General features: G+C 41.6%; 1 protein-coding gene across 2 annotated transcripts in view; it reads left to right on the top strand.

Moving 5' to 3' along the window:
* The window catches only part of LOC110154053 (dynein axonemal heavy chain 9), a 567,616-nt gene that overhangs the window by 360,217 nt on the left and 183,011 nt on the right, over positions 1–24,388 (top strand). For both annotated transcript variants that reach the window (XM_020917987.2, XM_055150409.1), the window contains exon 64: positions 17,528–17,692. In XM_020917987.2, the coding sequence (XP_020773646.2) occupies positions 17,528–17,692 (165 nt within the window). The remainder of the gene's footprint in view (positions 1–17,527; positions 17,693–24,388) is intronic.

Genomic DNA, 24,388 nt, shown 5'->3' with positions numbered 1-24,388 from the left:
TCTTGGTGAGTGGAGGAGATGGAGAGGCGGTCCGTTCCCCTCCGCTGCCCGCCTCTGCCCGCCGTCCGTACTCCGGCTCTGTGCTTGTCAGTCAGCCTCTGCGCTAATGGCCCCGGCACATTGTGTACTGTGCCCGGGCATCTCCACACTCCTCTCCTCCTGTAATGACCCTTCTCTCCATCTCCTCCTGTGCGCCCGCTGAATGTAAATGCTGTTGATGAAGTGAGAGCGGCTCTGATCAAAGCTCGGCAGCCTCACCACGCCCGTGCTCCCGTCTCAGAGACAATCTACGCTTTTACTGTATCAGCGCAATTAGAGCAGTCCCTGACAGGTCCACTGCTCCTGACGACGGCTGCTCTGTTAAACCAGAGGAGCCTGTCTGTGTGATAAGCAGTGACAGAGCTGCTCTTTAGATACTGTTTGGTTTTCCACAACTTGACAAAAAAGTCAAATTAAAGGTGTACTACATAACTATCCTGGGCTCCACCACCTGCTTGTTTCCATGGATATATTTTTGCTTTGTTAAGGTGGAACATGCTGGTATTGAATATCAGCACTGAACCAGGAAAATTAGCTGGATCAGATATCGGTTCTGCTGATATCCCAATTAGTCCTATTATTGGAAGTAATAAGGTATTTAGTGGTAAATGTGGGCCTAGAAATCATACCAAACTGTTCAACTTGCTGGATAAATAACACAATTGTATCAAATTTGTAGTAACGTAATACACCACATTCCAAATTATTATCCAAATTGTGTTTAAGTGTCATGAAGGTAAAATGTTTTGTTTTCCAGTGAAACTCATGGCTGGTTTTGTGTCTCAGGCTCTTTGGGTCAGTGAAATCAATCTAAGACACCGATGTCAATGAGTTTGCCACGTAAGTCCAATTAAAGGAAGAAGGACGTTCCACATTATTAAGCAGAGCACCATTTTCAAGCAATATGGGAAAGAAAAAGGATCTCTAGTGCTGAAAAACCTGAAATAGTTGAATACCTTGGACAAGATATGAAAACCTTAAATATTTCAGGAAAACATAAGCGTGATCATGGTATTTTAAGAGATCTGTAGTTGATTCAGAGCTCACACAGATTTGTGCAGATAAAGACACAATGAGGAAGATTTCTGCCAGACAAAGACGTTGGATTAAGTGAGCAGCTGCTGAAATGCCATCATAAAGCAGCAAACAAGTAATTGAAGCTGTTGATGCCTCTGGAGTCCCATGAACATCAAGATTTCAAACAGTCTTGTTCACTGATGAGAGCCATGCAGCCCTGGATGGTCCAGATGGAAGGAACGGTGGATGGAGCGGTGGATGGAACGGTGGATAGTTGGTGGATGGAGTGGTGGATGGTTGGAGGATAGAGTGGTGGTTGGTTGGTGGATGGAACAGTGGATAGAGCAGTGGATGGTTGGTAGGTGGAGTGGTGGATGGAGCAGTGGATGGAGTGATGGATGAGCCAGAGTTATGGGGAGAAAGCTGGTCGGCCCCTTTAGAGTTCCTGAAGATGTGAACATGACCTCTGTAAAGTGGAGTTATTGACTGACCACGTTCTTCCAAGATACAAAAAGAAGAACCATGTTTTCCGTAGCAAAATCATCTTCATGCAGGACGATGCTCCATGTCATGCTGAAGGAATCCCTCTGCATCATTTTCTGCTCTGAGCATAAAAGAAGAGAAACTCATGGTGTGACCCTCATCCTCCCCTGACCTCAACTCTACTGAGAAACTTTGGAGCCTCCTCAAGCCAAAGATCTACAAGAGCGAGAGGCAGTTTACATCCAAACAGCAGCTCTGGGAGGATATTCTGACTTGATCCTGCAAAGAAATTCAAGCAGAAACTCTCCACAAACTCCCAAGTTCAATGGATGCTGAATTGTGAAGATCCTCTCAAATAAGGTTCCTGTGTTCAGATGGAACTGGACCTGTTCAGATGTTTGGATTGAAACAGCTTTGGATTTCAGTAATATGCTAAACCATTTTCAGTTCTTTACAGCAATAACATGGTTTGAAACTCTGTTGTGCAGAATCATTTAGATCAGTGCATTTTAAGTTTTTATTTTTATTTTTTTTTAAATACCGTTACCACAGGGAGAATTTGGATTGTGAATTGAATTGAATTATAATGACTGTGATTTATATTGACAATTTGAAAATAAAATACATATATTTTTTAGTCCCTACACTAGGACTGGTTAATATCAAGAATCTACAGATACCAAAAGTTGAAGTATCAGTACTGGACCAGAAAAACCTGGGTGGGTGCATCGTTAGGTTTGAGTGCTCATAGAAGGTAGAAGTCATTAAAGTGAGACCAATTACCATTAACTGGAAATGAATGAATGTAAAAAATGAAATAAAAATCTTGATCACTTGCCCAAATGTACTTGAAGCGCATCCTCCAGACCTGCCCCTTTTCTCCACTCTCCTCTTTCTCCGATCAGCATTTTTAATCAAGAGCGCTGAGGCAAAGTTATTTTAAGTGTTTCTGTCCCCTCAGCCACATCCACCCAAGAAGTGCAACGCCATTTAATGAAGCTTGTTTAATTAGCATTTAGTCTATGGCAAAAGTGAGGAGGGAAAACAAGATCCGGGCTCACTTATCATTTTAATTACCACTCTAGTGTGTCGGCACAGACTGGGGGACTCTGCTCTCGCCGCGCCCCCAAACGCGTCTCTCAATAGCGTTTTGTTGGCGGTAAACAAGCCGCGCTGATAACAATGATGGTCCTGATAGTGCAAATTGGCTGAAGCTCGTTGTATCCTTCAGATGACTGGCTGCCATTGTAACCTTAATGAGTTTAGGCGTTGGATGACGAGCAGGTGAAAGAGCACGCATTTGTCGAGGAACTACGCCGGCTAAGGAGCTTAAAATGTCAGGTTGGCTTTTTTTGGGAGGTGCGCGGGAATTGGCGTAGCTAACCTCCTGCAATATCCCCGTCGCCTGCGCCTCTGCCCTGTGTGTGTAGAGTGTGTGTGGTGTGTGTGTGTGTGTGTGTGCCCTGTGTGTGTGTAGAGTGTGTGTGTGTGTGTGTGTGCCCTGTGTGTGTGTGTAGAGTGTGTGTGTGTTTATGCCCTGTGTGTGTGTAGAGTGTGTGTATGTGTGTGTGTATGCCCTGTGTGTGTGTAGAGTATGTGTGTGTATGCTCTGTGTGTTTGTAGAGTGTGTGTGTGTATGTCCTGTGAGTGGGGTGTGTATATGTGTATGTGCCATGTGTGTGTGTGTGTGTGCAGTGTGTATGTGTGTGCAGTGTGTATGTACCCTGTGTGTGTGTGTGTGTGTGCCCTCTGTGTGTATGTGTGTGCAGTGTGTATGTGTGTGTTCTGTGTGTATGTACCCTGTGTGTATGTGTGTGTGCCCTGTGTGTATGTACCCTGTGTGTGTGTGCCCTGTGTGTGTGTGCTCCCTGGGTGCTCCCTGTGTGTGCCCCCTGTGTGTATGTGTGTGTGTGCAGTGTGTATGTGTGTGTCCTGTGTGTATGTGCCCTGTGTGTATGTGCTCCCTGTGTGTGCCCTGTGTGTGTGTGCGCCCTTTGTGTGTGTGTGCCCTTTGTGTATGTGTGTGCGCAGTATGTATGTGTCTGTGTGTGCGTGCATGTGTGTGTGTGTGTGTGCAGTATGTATGTGTGTGTCCCGTGTACATGTGTGTGCCCTGTGCGCGTTTGTGTGTGTGCCTTGTGTGTGTGTGTGCCCTCTGTGTGTGTATGTGTGCCCCCGTGTGTGTGCGTGTGTGTGTCCATCTGCACACACACTCTTAATGAGGCTGAAAACGCCCCGCTCCTCAGATGAGTTGAACAGGGCTGCTCTGGCGCCGTAATCGTTTGGCCAAAAATGATGGATGTCATTTCTCATTTGAATCTCCATGATGGCGTTCTGCTGACTGCTTAATTGTTTGTTTTTTTCAGCGCCGGCTAATTGCGGTTGGAATGAGCCAGAGGAGCGCTGGTGGTTAAGAGGAGGCGGCTGATTGGTCTGGTTGGGCTTGTTTGGGTCTGAATGTGGGGGCGGGTTAAGGAGAAGGTCTCATTTGATTTGCATGGCCTGCTTTCAGCTTCTTGGTTATTTTTGTGCACTCTAGTGAGAGATGTTCATTATAGTATATCGTAGGCTTCGCTCACGCTGCAGGGCTTAAAGCTCAATTCAGATTTTTTTGTAAAATTAGATTTGTTTGCGAGGTCATTCACATTTACAATGAAATGTGACTTGTATGTGATCTCCAGTGTGAACTTTAAACACCCCAAAATTGTCCCGCAGGTGCATCAGAGGACAGGACGACTCAGTGTTTACAGAGGTCGCCTAAACATGAACGCAGCATTGACCTGGAGATTTTAAAGCTGCTGTCGTACCAGAGCCAGAACATGTACAGATGATTTGTTATAAGGAGGAGATTGAGAACTAGAAGGACGAGGTTTTTGGCCGTTTTTTGGCTGTGACGTTTTGTGGGGCAGTGGCAGCAACGTCTTTAGAAAGGAACATGTGGGAGTGGAGTCGCAGATTGATCTGTGGTTCACTGCTTCACTCACACGGAGTTCAAACACAATTTTCTTATGAGTAGAAGGACGTTTGTGTGCATTTGTGACGTGTAGGTGGGATGAATGTGACCTGACCGTTCAGACTGAAGTCATATGTCAAAAGTTTGGATATGTATCAGTTTTAGGAGCAGTGTTGGGAAGGTTCCTTTTAAAATGTATTCCCCTACAGATTACAGATTACATACCCCAAAATATAGTTTGTAACATAATCCATTAAATTATTTAAAGTGAGTAACGTAATCTGAATACTTTGGATTACTTGGTTTGCTGTAGAGAAACAAAGACGAGGAAATCTTCACATAAGTCTGCTAAGACAATGAAAAGCCCAGTCTTTACTTAACCGTATTAAAAATATTATTGATAGAAGAGAAGGAGACATGGTCCAGGCAGCATGGTTGAGTTCTGTTAAATCCTGTTTTAGACCTGGTTTATTCTTGGTTTAGTTCTGGTTTAGACCTATTTTAGATCTGGTTTTAGACCAGGTTTAGACCTGGTTTAATGTCCGGCAATGAGTGGAATTACGGAGAAAAAAAAAAGGGACTACCCCGAAATGTGAAAACAGGAAAATACCACCGTGTAATCCATTTATTTTAGCAAAGTAACTGTAATCCAATTACCATTATTGAAAAAGTATCTGTAACTGAATACAGTTACTCATAATTTGTACTCTGATTATGTAACTCCAGTACATGCATGTAATCTGTTACTCCCCAACACTGTTTAGGAGCACATATCCAAGTGGGCTGGGTCACATTTGAAAAAAAAAAAAAAAAGGATCTGTGTGGTTCGGACATTAAAAGATCAGATACAGGAGCATAGGGGTGAACAACTCAGGTTTGGGTCACTTCCTGCTGCAGTTTGAACGTAGCCTCACATAGCTCAGTACAAATGATATGATTCAGTTACATTCAACTTTCAGGTGGTATTAAAGGAACTGTATGTAGTCTGCGCTCTTACAGTTTAAAAATGTTCCACAATCACAACTGAACCTGAGTCTCCAGAGTCTGAACCTGCAGATAGAGACACATCCAGGTTTGGCTCATTCTCAGTTTATGGACAGACGTCATGTGAAGCTCAGAACCTCCAGAATTCCCTCCCTGAGCTGCACAGGCTGCACTAGCACTGACTGAATGTCAGTTAATGAAGTTATATGTGTGTATGTATATTGTCTGTGTTTAAAATTCAATATATATTTAGTACAACAAAAAAAATTCGGAGTATAAATTTCGCAGTGAAAAAAATTTGCAGCAAAGATCCAAGTTACCAAGACAGAAGCAATCGGTTCAAAGCGATCCGATCAAACTTAGTAACAAGCAGGAAATGGTGCAGTGAAGCAATCTGATTGGTCAGAATTCACCTCATCCAAACATCATCTTTTTGATTTCTTAAGTGTAAACGCCGCCCACAGATGAGAGCGACCAATAGGAACCAGCCTCTGTCCTCCTCACTCACACAGGATCGATGCTTCTGGATCTTTGTTGTGAAAATTTTACACTTTAAATTTTGACTGTTGAATTTGAGGGCTTGAACATATCTGTGCTGAATATTTAAAAGGTGACATTTTATTTTGAATTTGAAACAAATTGAAAAAGTACACTTACAATTTCAGCAACTAAAACTGAAAATAAAAATAGTTCAAACATATTTTTTCAGAGTTAAATTCAAAGTGAGAGCAGTATTTAAAAGTCAAAATTATGGAAAATTATTTGTTTCATCAGATTTTGAATTTTAAATGCTGTTGAATTTCTCACTTTGAATTTTTTAACTCTGAAAAAACATGTTTGAATTATGTTTATTATGAATTTTTTGATATTTTAGAGTTATTTTAGAGTTATTTTTGAATTTTAGTTAGTGTAAACCCCGCCCACAGATGAGAACAGCCAATAGGAAACAGCTTCTGCCTTGACATCTTGGATCTTTGCTGTCTAATTTTTCAAAGTGAATTTTATGGAAGATAATTTGTTCCATCAGATTTTGAATTTTAAATACCACTGAATTTCTCACTTAGAATTTTTTAACTTTGAAAAAAGATGTTTGAATGACTTTTATTCAGAATTTTATTTGCTGAAATTTGAAGTTTACTTGTGTGTATTATGCTTTAAATAAAAAATAAATAAATAAATAAAAAATTCACCACAGATATTTTCAAGCCCTCAAATTCAACAGTCGAAATTCAGAATGTAAAATTCGCAGTGAAAAATAATACAGCAAAGATCCAAGATGCCAAGGCAGACGCAATCGATCATGTGAGTGAGGGGGATAGAGGCTGTTTCCTATTGGCTGTTCTCATCTGTGGGCGGGGTTTACACTTAATCAATGAGATGAGGTTACGATGAGGCTAATTCTGACCAATCAGATGGCTTCACTGCCCCATTTCCTGTTTGTTACTAAGTTAGATCAGATCACTTTGGATCGCTTGCTTCTGCCTTGGCATCTTGGATCTTTACTGTGAATTTGTTTCATTGCGAATTTTACACTCTGAATTTTGACAGTTGAATTTGAGGATTTGAAAATATTTGTGCTGAATATTTAAAAGGTGATTTTTTAATGATGAATTTTATGCACTTTGAAAATGTACACTTAAAATTTCAGCAACTAAAATGCATAATAAACATAATTCAAACATGTCTTTTCAGAGTTAATAAATTCAAAGTGAGAAATTCAACAGCATTTAAAATTCAAAATTCAAAACAAATTATCTTCCAAACAAAATCTACACAGCAAAAACTGGAGGGTTAAAATTTTAGGGTAAAATATTTCCGAGTTGTTTTTAACACCAAAAGTGTTATTTTAACTATTTGAAAGTTAAATGGGGGCTTGAGTTGGGGTTATTTGTCAGAGTTGATGTGGTTGAGGTTAATTCAACTTCTCTTAGTGTTAATTTGGCTCCTCCCATTCGCCACTTCAAACTCTTGTGAGAGAAAACCAGTTTGAACCAGTTTTGTACATAATTTTCATCTTGAATTAACTAAAATAAAGTAAAAATTAAATAAAACACCTCTGTGTGTTGTTTAGCTAAATCAAGATAACTCTACAAAGTGTTATCTGTTTACTCTCAAAACATGAATATAACTCTGGATTTTGGTTTTAAACAGAAACTTTGATCCAGTGTTACTTAATTAACATTTTAAAAAAAATTTAAATTAACTCTAGAACAGATTGGACTCATATAAACTCTGAGAAAATGTTAAAATTTATTCTGTGAGAGTCAATTTTAACACTCCACTTTTTGCTGTGTAATGGAACACATTCTCGTCCATATTTAGGTTGTGACCATTCAGATCAGAGAGAAGTATTTCAGGTTTAAACACACTGAGCATGAGACAAGATCAGGCTTTGACGAGGCGGTTCGGTTTCTGAAACAAACCCCGACAGCAGTAAACAGGTTTTCGTCGTAGGAACTGGCCCAAAGTGAGGAGCTCATTTCATCAAAACGCAGTGTACAGACAAAAACAACTTTTACCCGATGTCTCCTTATTTATTTATTGTTTTCAAATTGTGAATAAATCAACATTGCCTTTGCTCTCCAAGAACACGCTTCAAGTCTGGAGACAGTTAAACAAAAACAAAAATAACAACTAAACGCTGATTGTGAGTAACTTTTTCGAACAGAAATATAACAGGCTTTCTGTGTTTTGCATCAGAATCTGTAAAATGAGACAATCTCCCAGTGTGATTACAATTATTACCCATTAACCTTGAGCCACTCTTCAGCTCGCCCATTCAGCTGCCAATCTCACTGCCACATTTGCCAACTATTTGCTTAATAAAGGATTTTTTTTTTTTTTTTTGTATAATCTCAGTTCAAATGGCTGTTTTCCGTTCTCTTTCCATTGTCATGTGCTGCAGATGTTGTGGTCATTGGTGCTGCCTGTGTACAATCTGCACAACTCAATCACACGTGGAGCAGAAAGCACACTGTTTCCTTCATGTTGGGAGCTGATAAACACTAAACATTATTACAGCGCTGTTCAGAACAAGTGAGCTTTGTTTGTGATTTACAAACAGCCCCCTGTTGACGTGCGGCCGTATCTATAACACACATTGTTTTTCTGCATTTGCATTCTTGTATAAGTTCAAATCTTTGTGAAACAGTCATCAGATGTAATATATTCTGAGTGAATAACCGTGCTGGGGTGTGCTCGGGGCTAGGCTGGAGGAGGACAACTGGTTTGAAGCAAAAAAAAAAAAAAGAAGTTCTGGATAACAGACAAGAGTACACATGTTGTCATACTGTGCTACAGGTACAGGAGCATCTCTGGAGATGTTTCAAATTGACAGAAGAAATACATTTAAAAGCATTCGTACTTACTTATGAACCAATACTGATCTCCTGTAGACATACTGCTGCAGGCACCAATAAACAATGTCTCCTGATACTGACAGTGGGCTTTCAAAGTCCACAGTGAGGACCCACATATTAAGATTTTGTAAAAATAATAACAAAATGCATTTATCTGAGATATAAAAAGTGATTTGTTCCGTGTCTGTTCAAAAAGAGCACACAGACAACGGGACAACACCAAAAAAATCCTATACTGAATATCTGCAGTGAGCAGAGGTGTAATGGTTCATGTATTTGTACTGAACTGTTTGGGTACAGGACGTTTGGTTCGGTGCAGGTCTGTGCACGAGTCAATTCACACAATTTGTGTGTGTTTACATTCCTCCACTACATGTGCAGCTACAGGAGGCTCGGCTCTTTAATATTCACAAGGAACTCGTCCATGATTGGTGCAGTGTTTCCCCTGGCGCTTTGGAGCTGCACAGAGCAGCGCAGAGCTGCACAGAGCTGCACAGAGCTGCACAGAGCTGCACAGAGCTGCACAGAGCTGCACAGAGCTGCACAGAGCTGCACAGAGCAGCACAGAGCTGCACAGAGCTGCACAGAGCAGCACAGAGCTGCACAGAGCTGCACAGAGCTGCACAGAGCTGCACAGAGCTGCACAGAGCAGCACAGAGCTGCACGGTAAAACTGTGTTCAGATCACTATCAACACAATCAATGTGCACCCCACTAATGAAACTACAGCACATTGCACCAGGTTTGTCAAGTTGTAGTGCTTTGTTTTACATCCTGCTTTTATATAATTATGAAAAAATGTCCCTGCAGGAGCATAGATGAGCAGAGCATTGCCCATCCATGCTCACACCCTAAAGAGGGTGTGAATAAAGACTGCTAACATACATGGATGATCATTCAAACCTCTTCAGGATGGTTTTAATTCAGTAACTTTATAACACAGTAGGAAGCTGATTTTGCAGAATGAACAGGTTTTATGTTCCTCTGGGTGAGTCTAGGTCAGTGTTTAGACCTGGTTTGGATCTGGTGCTACTTGGAAAGTGAAATAGTGCAGGTAATCCTGGCTGTAGTACTTAGAGAACCCCTGGTGTGTTCTGTATTAGCAGAGTGATGAATAGATCCATTGGTTGAGCATTTGAATCAAAAAAGAAAATCCTAGATGGTTCATGAAAGTGAAGTTATTTTTTGTGCTTTCATCCCTCAGCAGGTGTTATAGTGCTGTGGACTCCTGTGTCTGCACAAATGTGACAACACGGCCCACTTATCCAGTTTGAAGTAAAAGTACTCAATTCAAATGAGATCATTTGGGTGAACAGTTTGGGAAAATGACCAAAATCTGCCCCAAAATAGCAGAGCTTATTGTCAGTTGGTTTCTCTGGATTCTGAACAGTTGGTGTCTGCACTGGCCATGAAAAAGAAAAACATATTGTTCGATCTCTAAATAAAATTATATAATTAAACTATCTGTATTTTTCATTTCCTAGTTTGATAATAACTGGCCCTTCCCACTTCTCATCACAGGCATCTTTTTAAGCAGATCATTCTCCCAGTGGTGTGTGGGTAGCAGCTTCAGACCCAGCCTTTTAAAGATTTAACAAGGCCGCAGCTTAATTAGTTTTCACAATGGTGTAAAACGGCTCTCAAATGGAGGAAGTGTCATAAAAAGCACAATTAAAGCGTGTGATCCTGTAAGTGGCTGCCCCCTGGCTCCTCTGTGGTGAGGCGGGCGCGCGGGGGCGGAGCTGCTCGGCCCAGGCCACTGGCACAATTACAGAGAGCAGCAGAGAGCCATTAGCACGAACAGCCAGGGACGCTCCATTCACAAAACACTGCTGTTAGCAGCACGGCGGCAGAGAGAGAGCGCCTCTGCAAACTCACAACGACTGCTGTTTAAAGGGGCACTGCGTAACTTTTCAGGTTGGGGGTCGGCTGCCATGGGGACGCTCTTGTTTTGTTAACTGTGTTTTTATTGCTCAAAAATAAGGTGCAGTCTGACTGTGGCACTCACCACGTCCTCCAGGCATCTCGTGTTTTTATGAGACTGTAAAACCTTCTTTCACTGAAACTGAAAACACTCTGTTCCACTTTGTGATGTCATGCAGTAATACAAGAAGTGCTCCACTGTGTTTTTAAACACCTTAATTGGAATCATTTGGGTGATTTCAGTCCTGGAATCTCTACTGAATAAAGCAGTAAACAGAGCTGTTAACTTGACAACTACCACTACATGACATCACAAGGTGGAACAAAGCATTCTGAGCTTTGGAGAAGCAGACAGACTGATAATAAAGAGTTACTCAAACATGTGAGAATGAAACAAAACACAACTGCAGCTCTGTTTTTGAGGTGGGAATAGCATTATAACATGACTTATAGCTCACAAGAGTCAGTTTGGAGAATAAAAGGATCTTTAAATGTCTTTGTGAGTCACTGTGAGGGTTAATTATTTATTTCTCTGCTGTCTCTGTTGTTTCTATGCAAAAAACCAAGAGAGTTTCTCCAGGAAAAGCCTGTCATTTTTATAAACTGTATTTGGCAACATTCGATCTTTTCTTATGTGTTTATACTGCCTTATTACAAGTCATACCAGTGTTTTCTTATCAAACACTTTTTGGGGTGTGGGTTGGTTCTCCTCAAAGACAAACTTTGATAGCACAAACTCATTCTCAGCAGGAACACACTTTAGTGAAGGAGACTGAGGGACAAGTCATTGCAGATGCTTATGAGGCTTTGGCCACTTTGTTCCCACATTTCACAAAGAACTTTTTTTTTCCCCCTCAACTACAACAAAGCCAGAACAAAGCCTGAGCAGCCTTATTAGCAGACAGAGGCGTAATCCGTCTGCGGAGAGGAGCTCAGGGCTGCGGTCTGTGTACTCACATCACACCAGCCATGCTCTTTCCTGCCGCATCAAAGCCTCCTCCCAGCGGCACGACTGACAGCCCCATCACCGCCACGGTTTAGCCCCACGGTAGTGGACGTGGACAGGAGGGACAGGCCTGCTGCTGGTGGACGTGGACAGGAGGGACAGCCGGTGGACCTGCTGCGTGGACAGGTCTGCTGCTGGTGGCTGACAGGAGGGACAGCTGCTGGTGGACAGGGACAGGTCTGCTGCTGGTGGACGTGGACAGGAGGGACAGGTCTGCTGCTGGTGGACGTGGACAGGGACAGGTCTGCTGCTGGTGGACAGGCTGCTGTGGACGTGGACAGGACAGGTCTGCTGCTGGTGGACGTGGGACAGGAGGGACAGGTCTGCTGCTGGTGGACGTGGACAGGAGGGACAGGCTGCTGCTGGTGGGGACAGGAGGGACAGGTCTGCTGCTGACGTGCTGCTGCTGACGTGGACAGGAGGGACACTGGTGACGTGGACAGGAGGGACAGGTCTGCTGCTGGTGACGTGGACAGGAGGGACAGGTCTGCTGCTGGTGGACGTGGACAGGAGGGACAGGCCTGCTGCTGGTGGACGTGGACAGGAGGGACAGGTCTGCTGCTGGTGGACGTGGACAGGAGGGACAGGTCTGCTGCTGGTGGAGGAGGGGACAGGTGCTGGCTGCTGCTGGTGGACGTGGACAGGAGGGACAGGTCTGCTGCTGTGGACGTGGACAGGAGGACAGGTCTGCTGGTGGACGTGGGCGGGACAGGAGGGACAGGTCTGCTGCTGGTGGACGTGGGGCGGGGACAGGAGGGGTTCATCGGGGCTGTGGTCGGCTGATGGACGGAGCATCGATCTGTTTTGTCTTTGAAGTGTCCTTCAGGATCCAAGGCTTCATATTGACCTGTGATGTCACGTCCTCTTTGGGCCGGGGACAGGAGGAAAACTCTAGAATCGTGTGTGTTAAACAGGACTCAGGAGACTTCTGGTACAAATCCAAAGCTCTTGGTTTGTTTAAAGCAGATCTGTTCTGCAAAATCGACTTTTCAGAGATTTTAACCCTGTTATAGTTTCCCCTTGTCACGGAAGCTCTCAAGTTGTGTTTGGAGTCATTTGTGTTTAATCTGTGTGTCATTCGTTCATTTGTTTTTCAAAGTAAAACCAACCATTATTTGTCTCCAAACCAAAATTCAAAAACAGATAATGATTCGTTCCAGGACTAAAACAGGTCGAAACCAGGTCGAAACCAGGACTGAACCAGGACTAAACCAGGACTAAACCAGGACTGAACCAGGAACCAGGACTAAACCAGGACTAAACCAGGACTAAACCAGGACTAAACCAGGACTAAACCAGGACTGAACCAGGACTAAACCAGGACTAAAACCAGGACTAAACCAGGACTGAACCAGGACTGAACCAGGTCGAAACCAGGACTAAACCAGGACTAAACCAGGACTAAACCAGGACTGAACCAGGACTGAACCAGGACTAAACCAGGACTAAACCAGGACTAAACCAGGACTGAACCAGGACCTGACTAAACCAGGACTAAACCAGGACTAAACCAGGACTGAACCAGGACTAAAACCAGGACTAAACCAGGAACCAGGACTAAACCAGGACTGAACCAGGACTAAACCAGGACTGAACCAGGACTGAACCAGGACTGAACCAGGATTAAACCAGGACTAAAACAGGACTGAACCAGGATTAAACCAGGACTAAACCAGGACTGAACCAGGACTGAACCAGGATTAAACCAGGACTAAAACAGGTCTAAACCAGGACTAAACCAGGACTGAACCAGGACTGAACCAGGACTGAACCAGGACTAAAACAGGTCTAAACCAGGACTGAACCAGGACTGAACCAGGACTAAACCAGGACTAAACCAGGACTAAACCAGGACTGAACCAGGATTAAACCAGGACTGAACCAGGACTGAACCAGGACTGAACCAGGACTGAACCAGGATTAAACCAGGACTAAAACAGGACTAAACCAGGGCTGAACCAGGACTGAACCAGGACTAAACCAGGACTGAACCAGGACTGAACCAGGACTAAACCAGGACTAAAACAGGACTAAACCAGGACTAAACCAGGACTGAACCAGGACTTAGTGTCGGTGCGCCTGCATAGACTGTAGGATGATCAGGACTGAGACTGGGACCAGACCAGGACCAGACCAGGGCTGAGACCAGGACTGAGACCAGAACCAGACTGGGATAAGATCAGACTGAGACCAGTTTAGTCCTGATTCAGTTCGGCATCGCGGTTTAAGTCACGGAAACGGGAAACGGCCGTTATCCCATTTTACCATTTTTCATTTAAACACAAAATCGAAAACTGAAATCATATTACTGATCAACCCCTATTTCCACTGCTCTATGCTTACTTCATTCTCCAATTCTATTTTATTTTTAAGATTTGGCAGTGTTGTGAAGCCATTTTGGTACAAATGAAAAAAACAAAAAAAAAACAATGCTCAGCTCTCTGTTTGTTGTTGTGATGATGTTGACAGCGACATCAGCTCCCAGTGGGATTGTTTCTTCATTTGAGATGAATATTATGATTTAAAATGTGTAAATTATAACAAAATGATTCACTGGGGTCATAGATTATAACGATACAGCAGACACAAGCACAACAGGTCTGCTTTAAAGGGGACAGATTCTGTAAAAACAACTTTTTATGAGCAACCATGTTAGAACAGTGTGTCCTCTCTGCACTGAGTGTTTATATTTATTCTCTTTGAATAACTCTAGTTAATATCAAACCATTTTGTTCCATTTATCCTTGAAGATTGGATATTCTGAGTTCCAATTTGTAAATTCAAACTGGAATGTTCCACCTGCTGTGAATTCCTTCTTGGAAACTGGCTTTGCTCTCACAGCCATAATAACACTGCAGGGCTTCTACAAAAGCTGCAGCTCACTCCAACACTCACAAGAACTTTACATATCATTAAAAACATGAAAAACACAACCAGTTCATTTGAAACAGTTTGCACTGGTCCAAAGTCACTTCTCACTGACCTTTGCTTTCTGAACATCTAAATTATTCACTGATATGAGTCAGAGGTGGGACCAAGGCGTTGTTTTGTGATTCTCAAGTAAGTCTCAAGTCTTTGACCTCAAGCCCAAGTCAAGTCCAAATCGAGTCTTGAGTCATGGGCTCATAAGTCCAGGTCAAGTCCCAGTCCTCTGCTTTGAGCTTCAAGTCATGTCAAGTTTTAAACCAAAGTATAACTTAGATTTTTGCACTTTATATGACTTTTTAAGTAAATTGAACTTAAAAAGTCACAGTGAATGTATATATGAGTGTTTATATTAGAAATGCAATTTTTTTCCTGTTTAAATGATTTGACAGGATCTTAGTGTGATTCATTATGGTCAGAATAGAAATAATTCAGATTTAAATATGCTAAATAACAGTTACTTTGTCATGAAGAAACATGTTCTTTGTGGATCTTTGTAGTTCTGTGTGTGTGTATATATATATATATATATATATATATATATATATATATATATATATATATATATTTTTTTTTTTTTTTTTTTTTTTTAGGAGAAACATTAAGTCTTGTCAAGTCTCAAGTCCTACAAACCTTACAGGGTCTTTAACCTAGTTGAACTTAAGCATTTTCCCAGTTTTCTCACTTTCATGAGTCATTACTGGATAAACACTGTAATAAACTGCACTTTTAGTCTGACTTGACAACTGGAACACAGAACCTCTGAGAAAATGTCACTCAGAGGTCCAAATCAGTGTGACTATTTTTCACTGTATTTTACATTGGAGCTAAAGTCTTCCGTTCTCCAGTCCTATTTAAAGGTTCATTACAGAAAACTTACTCTCATGACTTTATCTTTTTTTTTTGGTCAAACACAGACCTGTGTTTGTGTTTACTTTTATTCAGATGTTTCAAGTTACTGTTTATTTTTAGTCTCTCTACATCTTGTGATCTCTTGAAGTGGTAGTTTTCAATTGAACAGCTTCTTTTACCTTTTTCATTAGAGATTGGCAATTCCAGAGTAGAGATTATCCAGATGAGAATGGATTTTAAAAACACAGTGGAGCACTTCCTGTATTGCCACATGATGCCAGAAGGTGGAACAGGGTGTTTTCTGTTTGAGAGAAGAACTCAGCCTAAACAGACATTTTTCACAACGGACGAAGGTGCCACGATCTAGGGGTCAATGTCACTTCCAGTTCATGCTTTTCTGTGGCAAAATATCTGTGTAAATGTGTGGCGTATTCTCCAACAGCTTCATAAATCTGCTCCATCACCAAATCTTCATCCAACAAGGTCCACAAAGGATAAACATTCTAACATGAAGAACTTATCTTCAACTATCAAGAGAAGAAAGAACAAAACTTAAAGGAAACAACAGCAACACGTGACACTGAACAAAACTAATGTTATGATCATGAATAAAACAGAAGGAACTTGTTCACTCAGACTCATTCTACAATTCAAATTAAAACATGTAATCCGTGAACATCTGTGCTAATATCTACATCATGAAATTGATTTTTAATTTTAATTCTAGAGTCTGAGTTCACAAGTTACTTATTAGTGAATTACTTATTACTAATGATGGGCAAATGAGTCGGAGCTCTGGAGCACGTCTCGTTCTTTCTGAAACAAATCACTCTGAAGCGCTGCCTCGGAGCTCGTCTCGCAGCAGCCGCTCACGTGACCAAAGTGCGGAAGTGTCGGTCCCTCCCCTACTGCTTCTCTCTGCGTGTCAATCGCTTCAGTGTATCGAAGAGTTTCATTGGCTCAGCGAAGGTTCCGCTCTGTGATTGGTTCAGATGCTTCAGAGTGTTCAGCGCACTTCTGTGGTTTGACAAACGCTAAACTGCTACAGCATAAAAGATGCATCAATATTTGTTAAACATGTTGGGTAGTGAGGAGTATTGTGTGACGTTAGTGGTGATTTTGGCGACTTTTGACATTTGTTTCATTTTCGATGGCATCTACAAGTGGAAAAAAGCGATCCATGTTTTGGGATCACTTTGATCTAATTCCACCTAACAAGGTAACACCTATTTTCTTATTTACAGCATGTTATTTATGTTGCGCTTTCCATATTATTTTAAATCATCATTATTATTATTGTTGTTAGGTGTGGTGTATGCTCTGTACACAACTCTTGTCTTACACTGATGCTGAGACATCTGCGTGTCTATGGTTAAATTTGTCCACTAGAGGTCAGTGTTTCTCCGAGGCCTCAGACACGTCCAACCATTTGAGACAATATTGCGACTGAGGTGTCAACGCTTCACCAGGCTCCATTCGCCCATCACTACTTATTACTTATGTTATTCATGACCATAACATTACTTTTGTTGATTGTGTCACTAATGCGTCATCGTTGTTCGTCTTCACGTTTTCGTCTTTCTTCTCTTGATAGTTGTGGATAAATTCTTCATGTTAGAATGTTTATCCTTTGTGGACCTTGTTGGATGAAGATTTGGTGATGGGGCAGATTTATGAAGCTGCTGGAGAATAAGACACACATTTACACAGATATTTTGCCATAGAAAACCATGAACTGGACATTAAAGTGACGTTTACCCAAAATCACGGCACTTCCAGACGTTGTGAAAAAGATCTATATACTGGGTTTGTGTGTTAAATATGTGTGAATGAAACAAAACACAACTCCAGACGTGCTTGTGATGAAGAAACTACATTGTAACACAACTCAGAAAATAGTTTAATATGGGTCCTTTAAACGCTGCTTTGACGTAATGCACATTCTCTGTCCGGGTGTGTGTTTGTATGTGTGTGTGTGTTTGTGCAGTCTGAGCTGACCACGGAGCAGAACGGCTTTAAGATCACCCTGAAGACCCTGGAGGACAACCTGCTGTCCCGCCTGTCTTCAGCCTCTGGGGACTTCCTGGGGGACACAGAGCTGGTGGAGAACCTGGAGATCACTAAGCGCACGGCCGCCGACATACAGGAGAAGGTACGATTTTGGATCAGGGACGGGACCAAGACACAATTTTCACAAGACGAGATGAGATACGAGATTGGGTCCACGACAAGGTCAACATGCACTGGCCCGTGTAGCATACCTAAAGAGAAAGAGCTCTAGGCCGATCAGCATTCTCTTATAAAACTAGAACAGAGCGGAACAAACTACCAACACTTTTAAATCTATGGAAAGACCTCCTCTCACCTTTTGTGGCTCCAAAAAAGTCACGTCTTTCTGCTCAGATTGTTCAAAATAAAAAAAAAGAGCAGATTAAAATCTAATTGGAGTAGCAGAGCTTCAGACAGAGCAGTGCTGTTAGATAGCATGTTAATGAGGTCATCTGCAAAGTATCAGTACTTTTAATAGTAGGTTTTCATAATGTTTCATAAGGCATTTAAAGTTTTTAATTGTGTTTTGTACTCAGGACTCCCTTGAAAGTGAAGTGGTAAACTCAGTGGTACTTCACATAATATCTTATAAATCTTTAGCTCAGAGATATTGTTCAGTCCATTAATTGGTCCATGGAGTCTTAGTCGACCAAAATCTGTTGATGTTTTTTTTTTTTTTTTTTTTTTTTTAGATTAAACAGATTATTCCAAAGTTGAATCTGTCTTTATATAAATTGGTGCTGTCAAAAATATTGCACCATTAATGAGTTAATGCAAAACAATTTTATGCTCTTTATGACCTTATGAACTAGTTTTTTCATAAGATGTGGCCACTAGTAATGTTAGAAAAACTACAGGATCCGACTGTAAACAGGAAGGAAAGCAATTTGTAAAAACCGAGAAGTCCCGGTTGGATGTGGGCCGAAGCACGACACAGTTGCACATGCACGACTTCACTATACGAGCCCAGTCAGGTGCACTGATGATAGTCATATGAAGAAAACACTAAATAAAGTCCACTCCAGAACATATGGTGAATCCACGCTTATCTTGGATAAGGACCTTGGACAGCGACAAATGTTTTGCAGCCTCTCTCCTCCAGCTGTCCTCACTGCTCTGCGCTGCTATTATATCCATAAACTCACAGAAGAGTGCTTTAGGACTCATATCAGTCTCATTATTTAATAGATATTTCATGGTGCTGGTCTTATTTTCTCCCCTAAAAGCGGTAGTTCTGCTGTGTGACATGTAAACAAACAGCACCATGTGATGATGTCATTAGGCTGTCGCTCAGTTCCACGTGTTCAGGTGTAAGTGTAGTTGTGAGTGCTGGTGTGAGTGCAGGTGTGAGTGCAGGTGTAAGTGTAGTTGTGAGTGCAGGTGTGAGTGCAGGTGTGAGTGCAGGTGTGAGTGCAGGTGTGAGTGCAGGTGTGAATGTAGGTGTGAATGTAGGTGTAAGTGTAGGTGTGAGTGCAGGTGTGAGTGTAGTGTAGTGTAAGTGCAGGTGTGAGTGCAGGTGTGAGTGCAGGGTGTGTGAGAGCAGGTGTGAGAGCAGGTGTGAGTGCAGGTGTAAGTGCAGGTGTAAGTGCAGTGAGTGCAGGTGTGAGTGCTGGTGTAAGTGCAGGTGTGAGTGCAGGTGTGAGTGCAGGTGTGAGTGCAGGTGTGAGTGCAGGTGTGAGTACAGGTGTAAGTGTAGGTGTGAGTGTAGGTGTGAGTGCAGGTGTAAGTGTAGGTGTGAGTGCAGGTGTGAGTGCAGTGTGAAGTACAGGTGTAAGTGTGTAGGTGTGAGTGTAGTGTGTGAGTGCAGGTGTGAGTGTAGGTGTGAGTACAGGTGTGAGTGCAGGTGTGAGTGTAGGTGTGAGGTGTGAGTGCAGGTGTGAGTGCAGGTGTGAGTGCAGGTGTAAGTACAGTGGTGTAGTGTAGGTGTGAGTGTAGGTGTGAGTGCAGGTGTAAGTGTAGGTGTGAGTGCAGGTGTGAGTGCAGGTGTAAGTGCAGGTGTGAGTGCAGGTGTGAGTGTAGGTGTGAGTGCAGGTGTGAGTGCAGGTGTGAGTGCAGGTGTAAGTACAGGTGTAAGTGTAGGTGTGAGTGTAGGTGTGAGTGCAGGTGTAAGTGTAGGTGTGAGTGCAGGTGTGAGTGCAGGTGTAAGTACAGGTGTAAGTGTAGGTGTGAGTGTAGGTGTGAGTGCAGGTGTGAGTGTAGGTGTGAGTACAGTGTGAGTGAAGGTGTGAGTGTAGGTGTAAGTGCAGGTGTGAGTGCAGGTGTGAGTGCAGGTGTGAGTGTAGGTGTAAGTGCAGGTGTGAGTGCAGGTGTGAGTGTAGGTGTGAGTGCAGGTGTAAGTGTAGGTGTGAGTGCAGGTGTGAGTGCAGTGTAGGTGTGAGTGTAGGTGTGAGTGCAGGTGTGAGTGCAGGTGTGAGTGCAGGTGTAAGTGTAGGTGTGAGTGCAGGTGTGAGTGCAGGTGTGAGTGCAGGTGTGAGTGCAGGTGTGAGTGTAGGTGTGAGTGTAGGTGTGAGTGCAGGTGTGAGTGTAGGTGTGAGTGTAGGTGTGAGTGCAGGTGTGAGTGCAGGTGTGAGTGCAGGTGTGAGTGTAGGTGTGAGTGCAGGTGTGAGTGTAGGTGTAAGTGCAGGTGTGAGTGCAGGTGTGAGTGCAGGTGTGAGTGTAGGTGTAAGTGCAGGTGTAAGTGCAGGCCATAGAATTCTACAGAATCGTGCTTGAGCATGACACTGTTCAAAAGTCCTAGTGTGAGTGCGTCTTTAGTACAGCAGCATTGAGGCAGATAAACACCAGTCGCACTAACTGGAGATAACTGGACGACCCTCAGTCATGAGAACTACCTCAGGTCACAGCACATTGTTTCACCCACAGTGGGAGCTTCAGTCTCTTTGACTGCTCTGAAGACAGAAGAGGCACTTCACACATACTGACGCAGAGCACTTCATGAAAGTGCAACATGAGAGTGGAACATCCAACACGAAGTTGTCTCACTGAAAATTGTTATGGTTTGCAAAAAAAACAACAACAAAAAAAACGTCTGCACAAAATGGGCTGCGCAAATCTACTTTTCTATGTTGATAAGAGGATTAAAATTATTATTCAAGGGAAAAAAAAATGTTTGATTAATATGCAATTAAGCTCGAGTTAACTATCACATTCACAAGATTAATTGCGATTAAATATTTTAATCTAATAATATAAACACTAATATAAGTACATAGTTTCCTCGTCCTTTTTTCTGCATAAATAGTAGTTTTTGCATAAACTCGTCCTGCAGGTGTACACAGAGGTACAGAATAGTTTTGAGAGCTTTTGTCACGCCCCCTTTTTAGTCGACTCGTCAATCTGCAGGACATGTCTTTGGTCGACCAAGAATTCTTTTAGTCAAAGGCTCTACAATGGGGCAGATTGGCGCTTTTACTTCTGTTTTATATTATAGTGATTATTAACTATCCAAACACTTGTAAAAAGACAAAACAGGCATTGAACACCATCATAAAATCACTGGACACTTCTTAACAGTTAGCGTGTGTAAAACTTGCCTGGTGGAGGTTGAATCCACTCTGCTGGAGTGAATATTAGCACACAGGGGCTCACAGCGCTGTGTGAAGCGAGTGTGGTGAGGCAGAGCTGCTGCTGCACTGCAGATAAAAGCTGTCACTCTGCAGATGGGCAGCCTTTAACACAATTACTCCTACAGTTTTACTTTGAAACAGTCTGTGGGAGGAGAGGGGCTCAAACAGAAAGGCTTCCAATTAATAACACTCTGAAATAAAGTGAAATAAATGTACATTCTGAGTCAAAGTTTCATTAAGAAAAATCAAAGTTTTTCTCGTATAGCATTGTAGCTTATAGGAACAGGAGGTAGGACAGATAGTAGCTCAACTTGCTCGGAGTGCTAACGGTCGGCAGTTTGAGTCCTGCTACATACACGTAATAAAGCATCATTTGGCAAAACACTTTACCCACGTTGCCAACTATTGATGCTTCGCAGTGACATCAGGCTATGGGTAATGCAGATTTATCTGTGCATATAATGTTCAGCGGTCACCATGCTGACAGTGCACACATGAGCAAACACCAACAAAACATGTTTTAAGATCATATGAAAACTCAAGGAAAAGTACAAAATGGGTTTAAAGAACACATTTTCAGGAGCCTGTGATCAATGCGCAGTGTTGGGAAGGTTACTTGAAAATGTATTCCCCTACAGATTACAGATTACATAGTCCAAATTGTAGTTTGTAAAATAATCCATTAAATTACTTAAAGTGAGTAACGTAATCTGAGTACTTTGGATTACTTGCTTTGCTGTAGAGTAACAAAGACTAGGATATCGTAACATAAGATGTTTTATCTGCTAAAAGAAAATAAAAAGCCCAGACCTTACTTAACCAAATTAAAAATATTACTGATAGAAGATAAAGAGACACGTCCACCCAGCATGATTTAGTCCTGTTAAATCCTGTTTTAGACCTGGTTTAGACCTGGTTTAGATCTAGTTTAGATCTACTTTATGCCTGGTTTTAGACCTGGTTTTACTCCTGGTTTAGTCCTGGTTTAGACCTGGTTTAGTTTCCAGCAATGAGTGGAATTACCAAAAGAAAAAAAAAAAAAAGGATATAGCCCAAAATGTGAAAACAGGAAAATACCGCCGTGTAACCCATTTATTTTAACAAAATAACTGTAATCCAATTACCACTCACTGAAACAGTAACTGTAACTGAATACAGTTACTCATAATTTGTACTCTGATTACATAACTCCAGTACATGTAATCTGTTACTCCCCAGCACTGTCAATATGAGTGTTCATGGTCCTGTTTAGGTGATTTTATTTACAACAACCAAAAAAAAAAAAAAGGTAAGAGTGACTGAGAAAAAAACAAAAACAAAAAAGAGTTAGTAGTTAGAGCTCCAGCTAAATTGTGTTAAAATAAAGCTCAGATTAAAGTCTAATTTAAGTCATTTGTGTGCAGACTGAGTTCCAGATGACATCACAATATTCTATGCTGTTTAATGTAGATGGGATCAAATGTGTCATAAAACCACTTCAGGACCTATCTTATATACATGATTGTTTCCTACTGGGTATTTGTAAAGGGATAATAAGGACCTGACTTTGTCCAAATCCTCATATTCTAGTTTGCATATTCTAGTGTCTGAATTAAACCAACAGGCTGGGTTCATGTGACATCAAAAAAGCCTTTAGTTTAAAACTGAGGTGGAGGACAGGTCAGAATTCTCAGGTGGAATTTGCTGTTAGACTGTCAGACTGCAGATTTGTTGAGCTGGTTTATGGTTCATTTCACATATTGGGGCCTTATAAATCTGAAAAATGGAAAGAACCAAGGTTAAATCTCTGGGAGTGTACCTATGTTTCCACAGACAGGTTTTCATACATTTGCACGATCTTTTTGGAAGTAAATCCATAACCTCTACTCTCACCCTGGACCTAACCTTCACCAGAATCTACGAGACTCTAACCTTCACTAGAATCTCTACACCAGGCCTTAACCTTCACCAGAATCTCTACACCAGGCCTTAACCTTCACCAGAATCCTATATTCCCACAAATATGGGAGCATAGAGTTGAGTGAAGTACAAATTTCTATTTAAGGCCTTCTTATGAACATTTTGACACTCGCACATTTTTTTCTTTACTAGAAGAACAAATCCTACGAATGCAAACAAACAATTCCGGGTTAGGGCTCCTTCTTGATTTTGTTCTTCTTCAGCGAACACAAGTCTCCAAGATGGGTACAAGATTGAAACGTTTGCCTGTAATGACTTAATGAGAAGTTTGGAAGTTGAGAAGTTTATTTTATAATTTTTTTTAATTTTTTATTGTTTTTATTTCAAAAACATTTTAGGCCCCTGCTCTCCATTTCAAATTATGCCATAAAATTCTAGAGGATGGTATCACCACATTCTATAGACCAGGGGTCGGCAGCATTAAATACTCAAAGAGCCATTTGGAATTTGGAGCGTCTCTACAGAAAAAGAAAACACCCAGAGCCACAAAAACTTTCTGACATCTAAAATGAGGATAACACTACATACAATTTATTTTATTTTAATTTAATTTTTTTTTACGTGTTTGCTCCGTATAAAAGCCTAAAGTGTGTTGCATTTATGAAATCAAAGAAATACTACAGAGAATATATGTCCATTCATATATAGCAGGGGTGTCAAACTCATTTTGTTCCGGGGGTCGTGTTCAATCTACTTTGATCCAAAGGAGCTGGATCAGAAAACTCATGACATATAAACCCCAAAAATAACAGTAAGTTCAAATATTTGTGCAGAGAAACACAAATCTATTACAGAAATATTTTTTAATTGATGAACTCTTTTTTTTTTTTTTTTTTTTTTTTTACAAAATATTATAATATTATGAACAACCTGAAACTTTAAGAAAAATTCAATTTCAACACAATGTTTTAACATGAACATGCACTCGGCTCCACTTTTCTCATGTTGGACATTTTTCTGATGAGGGTGTCACGGTCAACAGTCAAAACGATCGTCCTTTAAGAGCGTTTGGAAAGAGACAAGTCTTCATTTGTGTTGCTCTGGTGGGAGGGGCCACGTACAGAGGCACTGGAGACGCTGCTGTGATAAACACCACAGAAAATTAACAAGATTATAATAGAAAATATAATTCAAATATTAGTAAAAAATCAGCCGAGGGCCAGATTAAAGGTCTTGGAGGGCCGGATCTGGCCCCCGGGCCGTATGTTTGACACCTGTGATATATAGAGTCTATCTGTATGATCTGCAGACATATAATCTCTGAAGAATTTAGC

The sequence above is a fragment of the Boleophthalmus pectinirostris genome, unplaced genomic scaffold (genome assembly GCF_026225935.1).
Source record: "Boleophthalmus pectinirostris isolate CB_2022bp ecotype Guang Dong unplaced genomic scaffold, ASM2622593v1 HiC_scaffold_14, whole genome shotgun sequence".
NCBI lineage: Eukaryota > Metazoa > Chordata > Actinopteri > Gobiiformes > Gobiidae > Boleophthalmus > Boleophthalmus pectinirostris.
The sequence above is the reverse complement of the archived record's forward strand: the minus strand, read 5'-3'. Positions and strand labels throughout refer to the sequence as shown.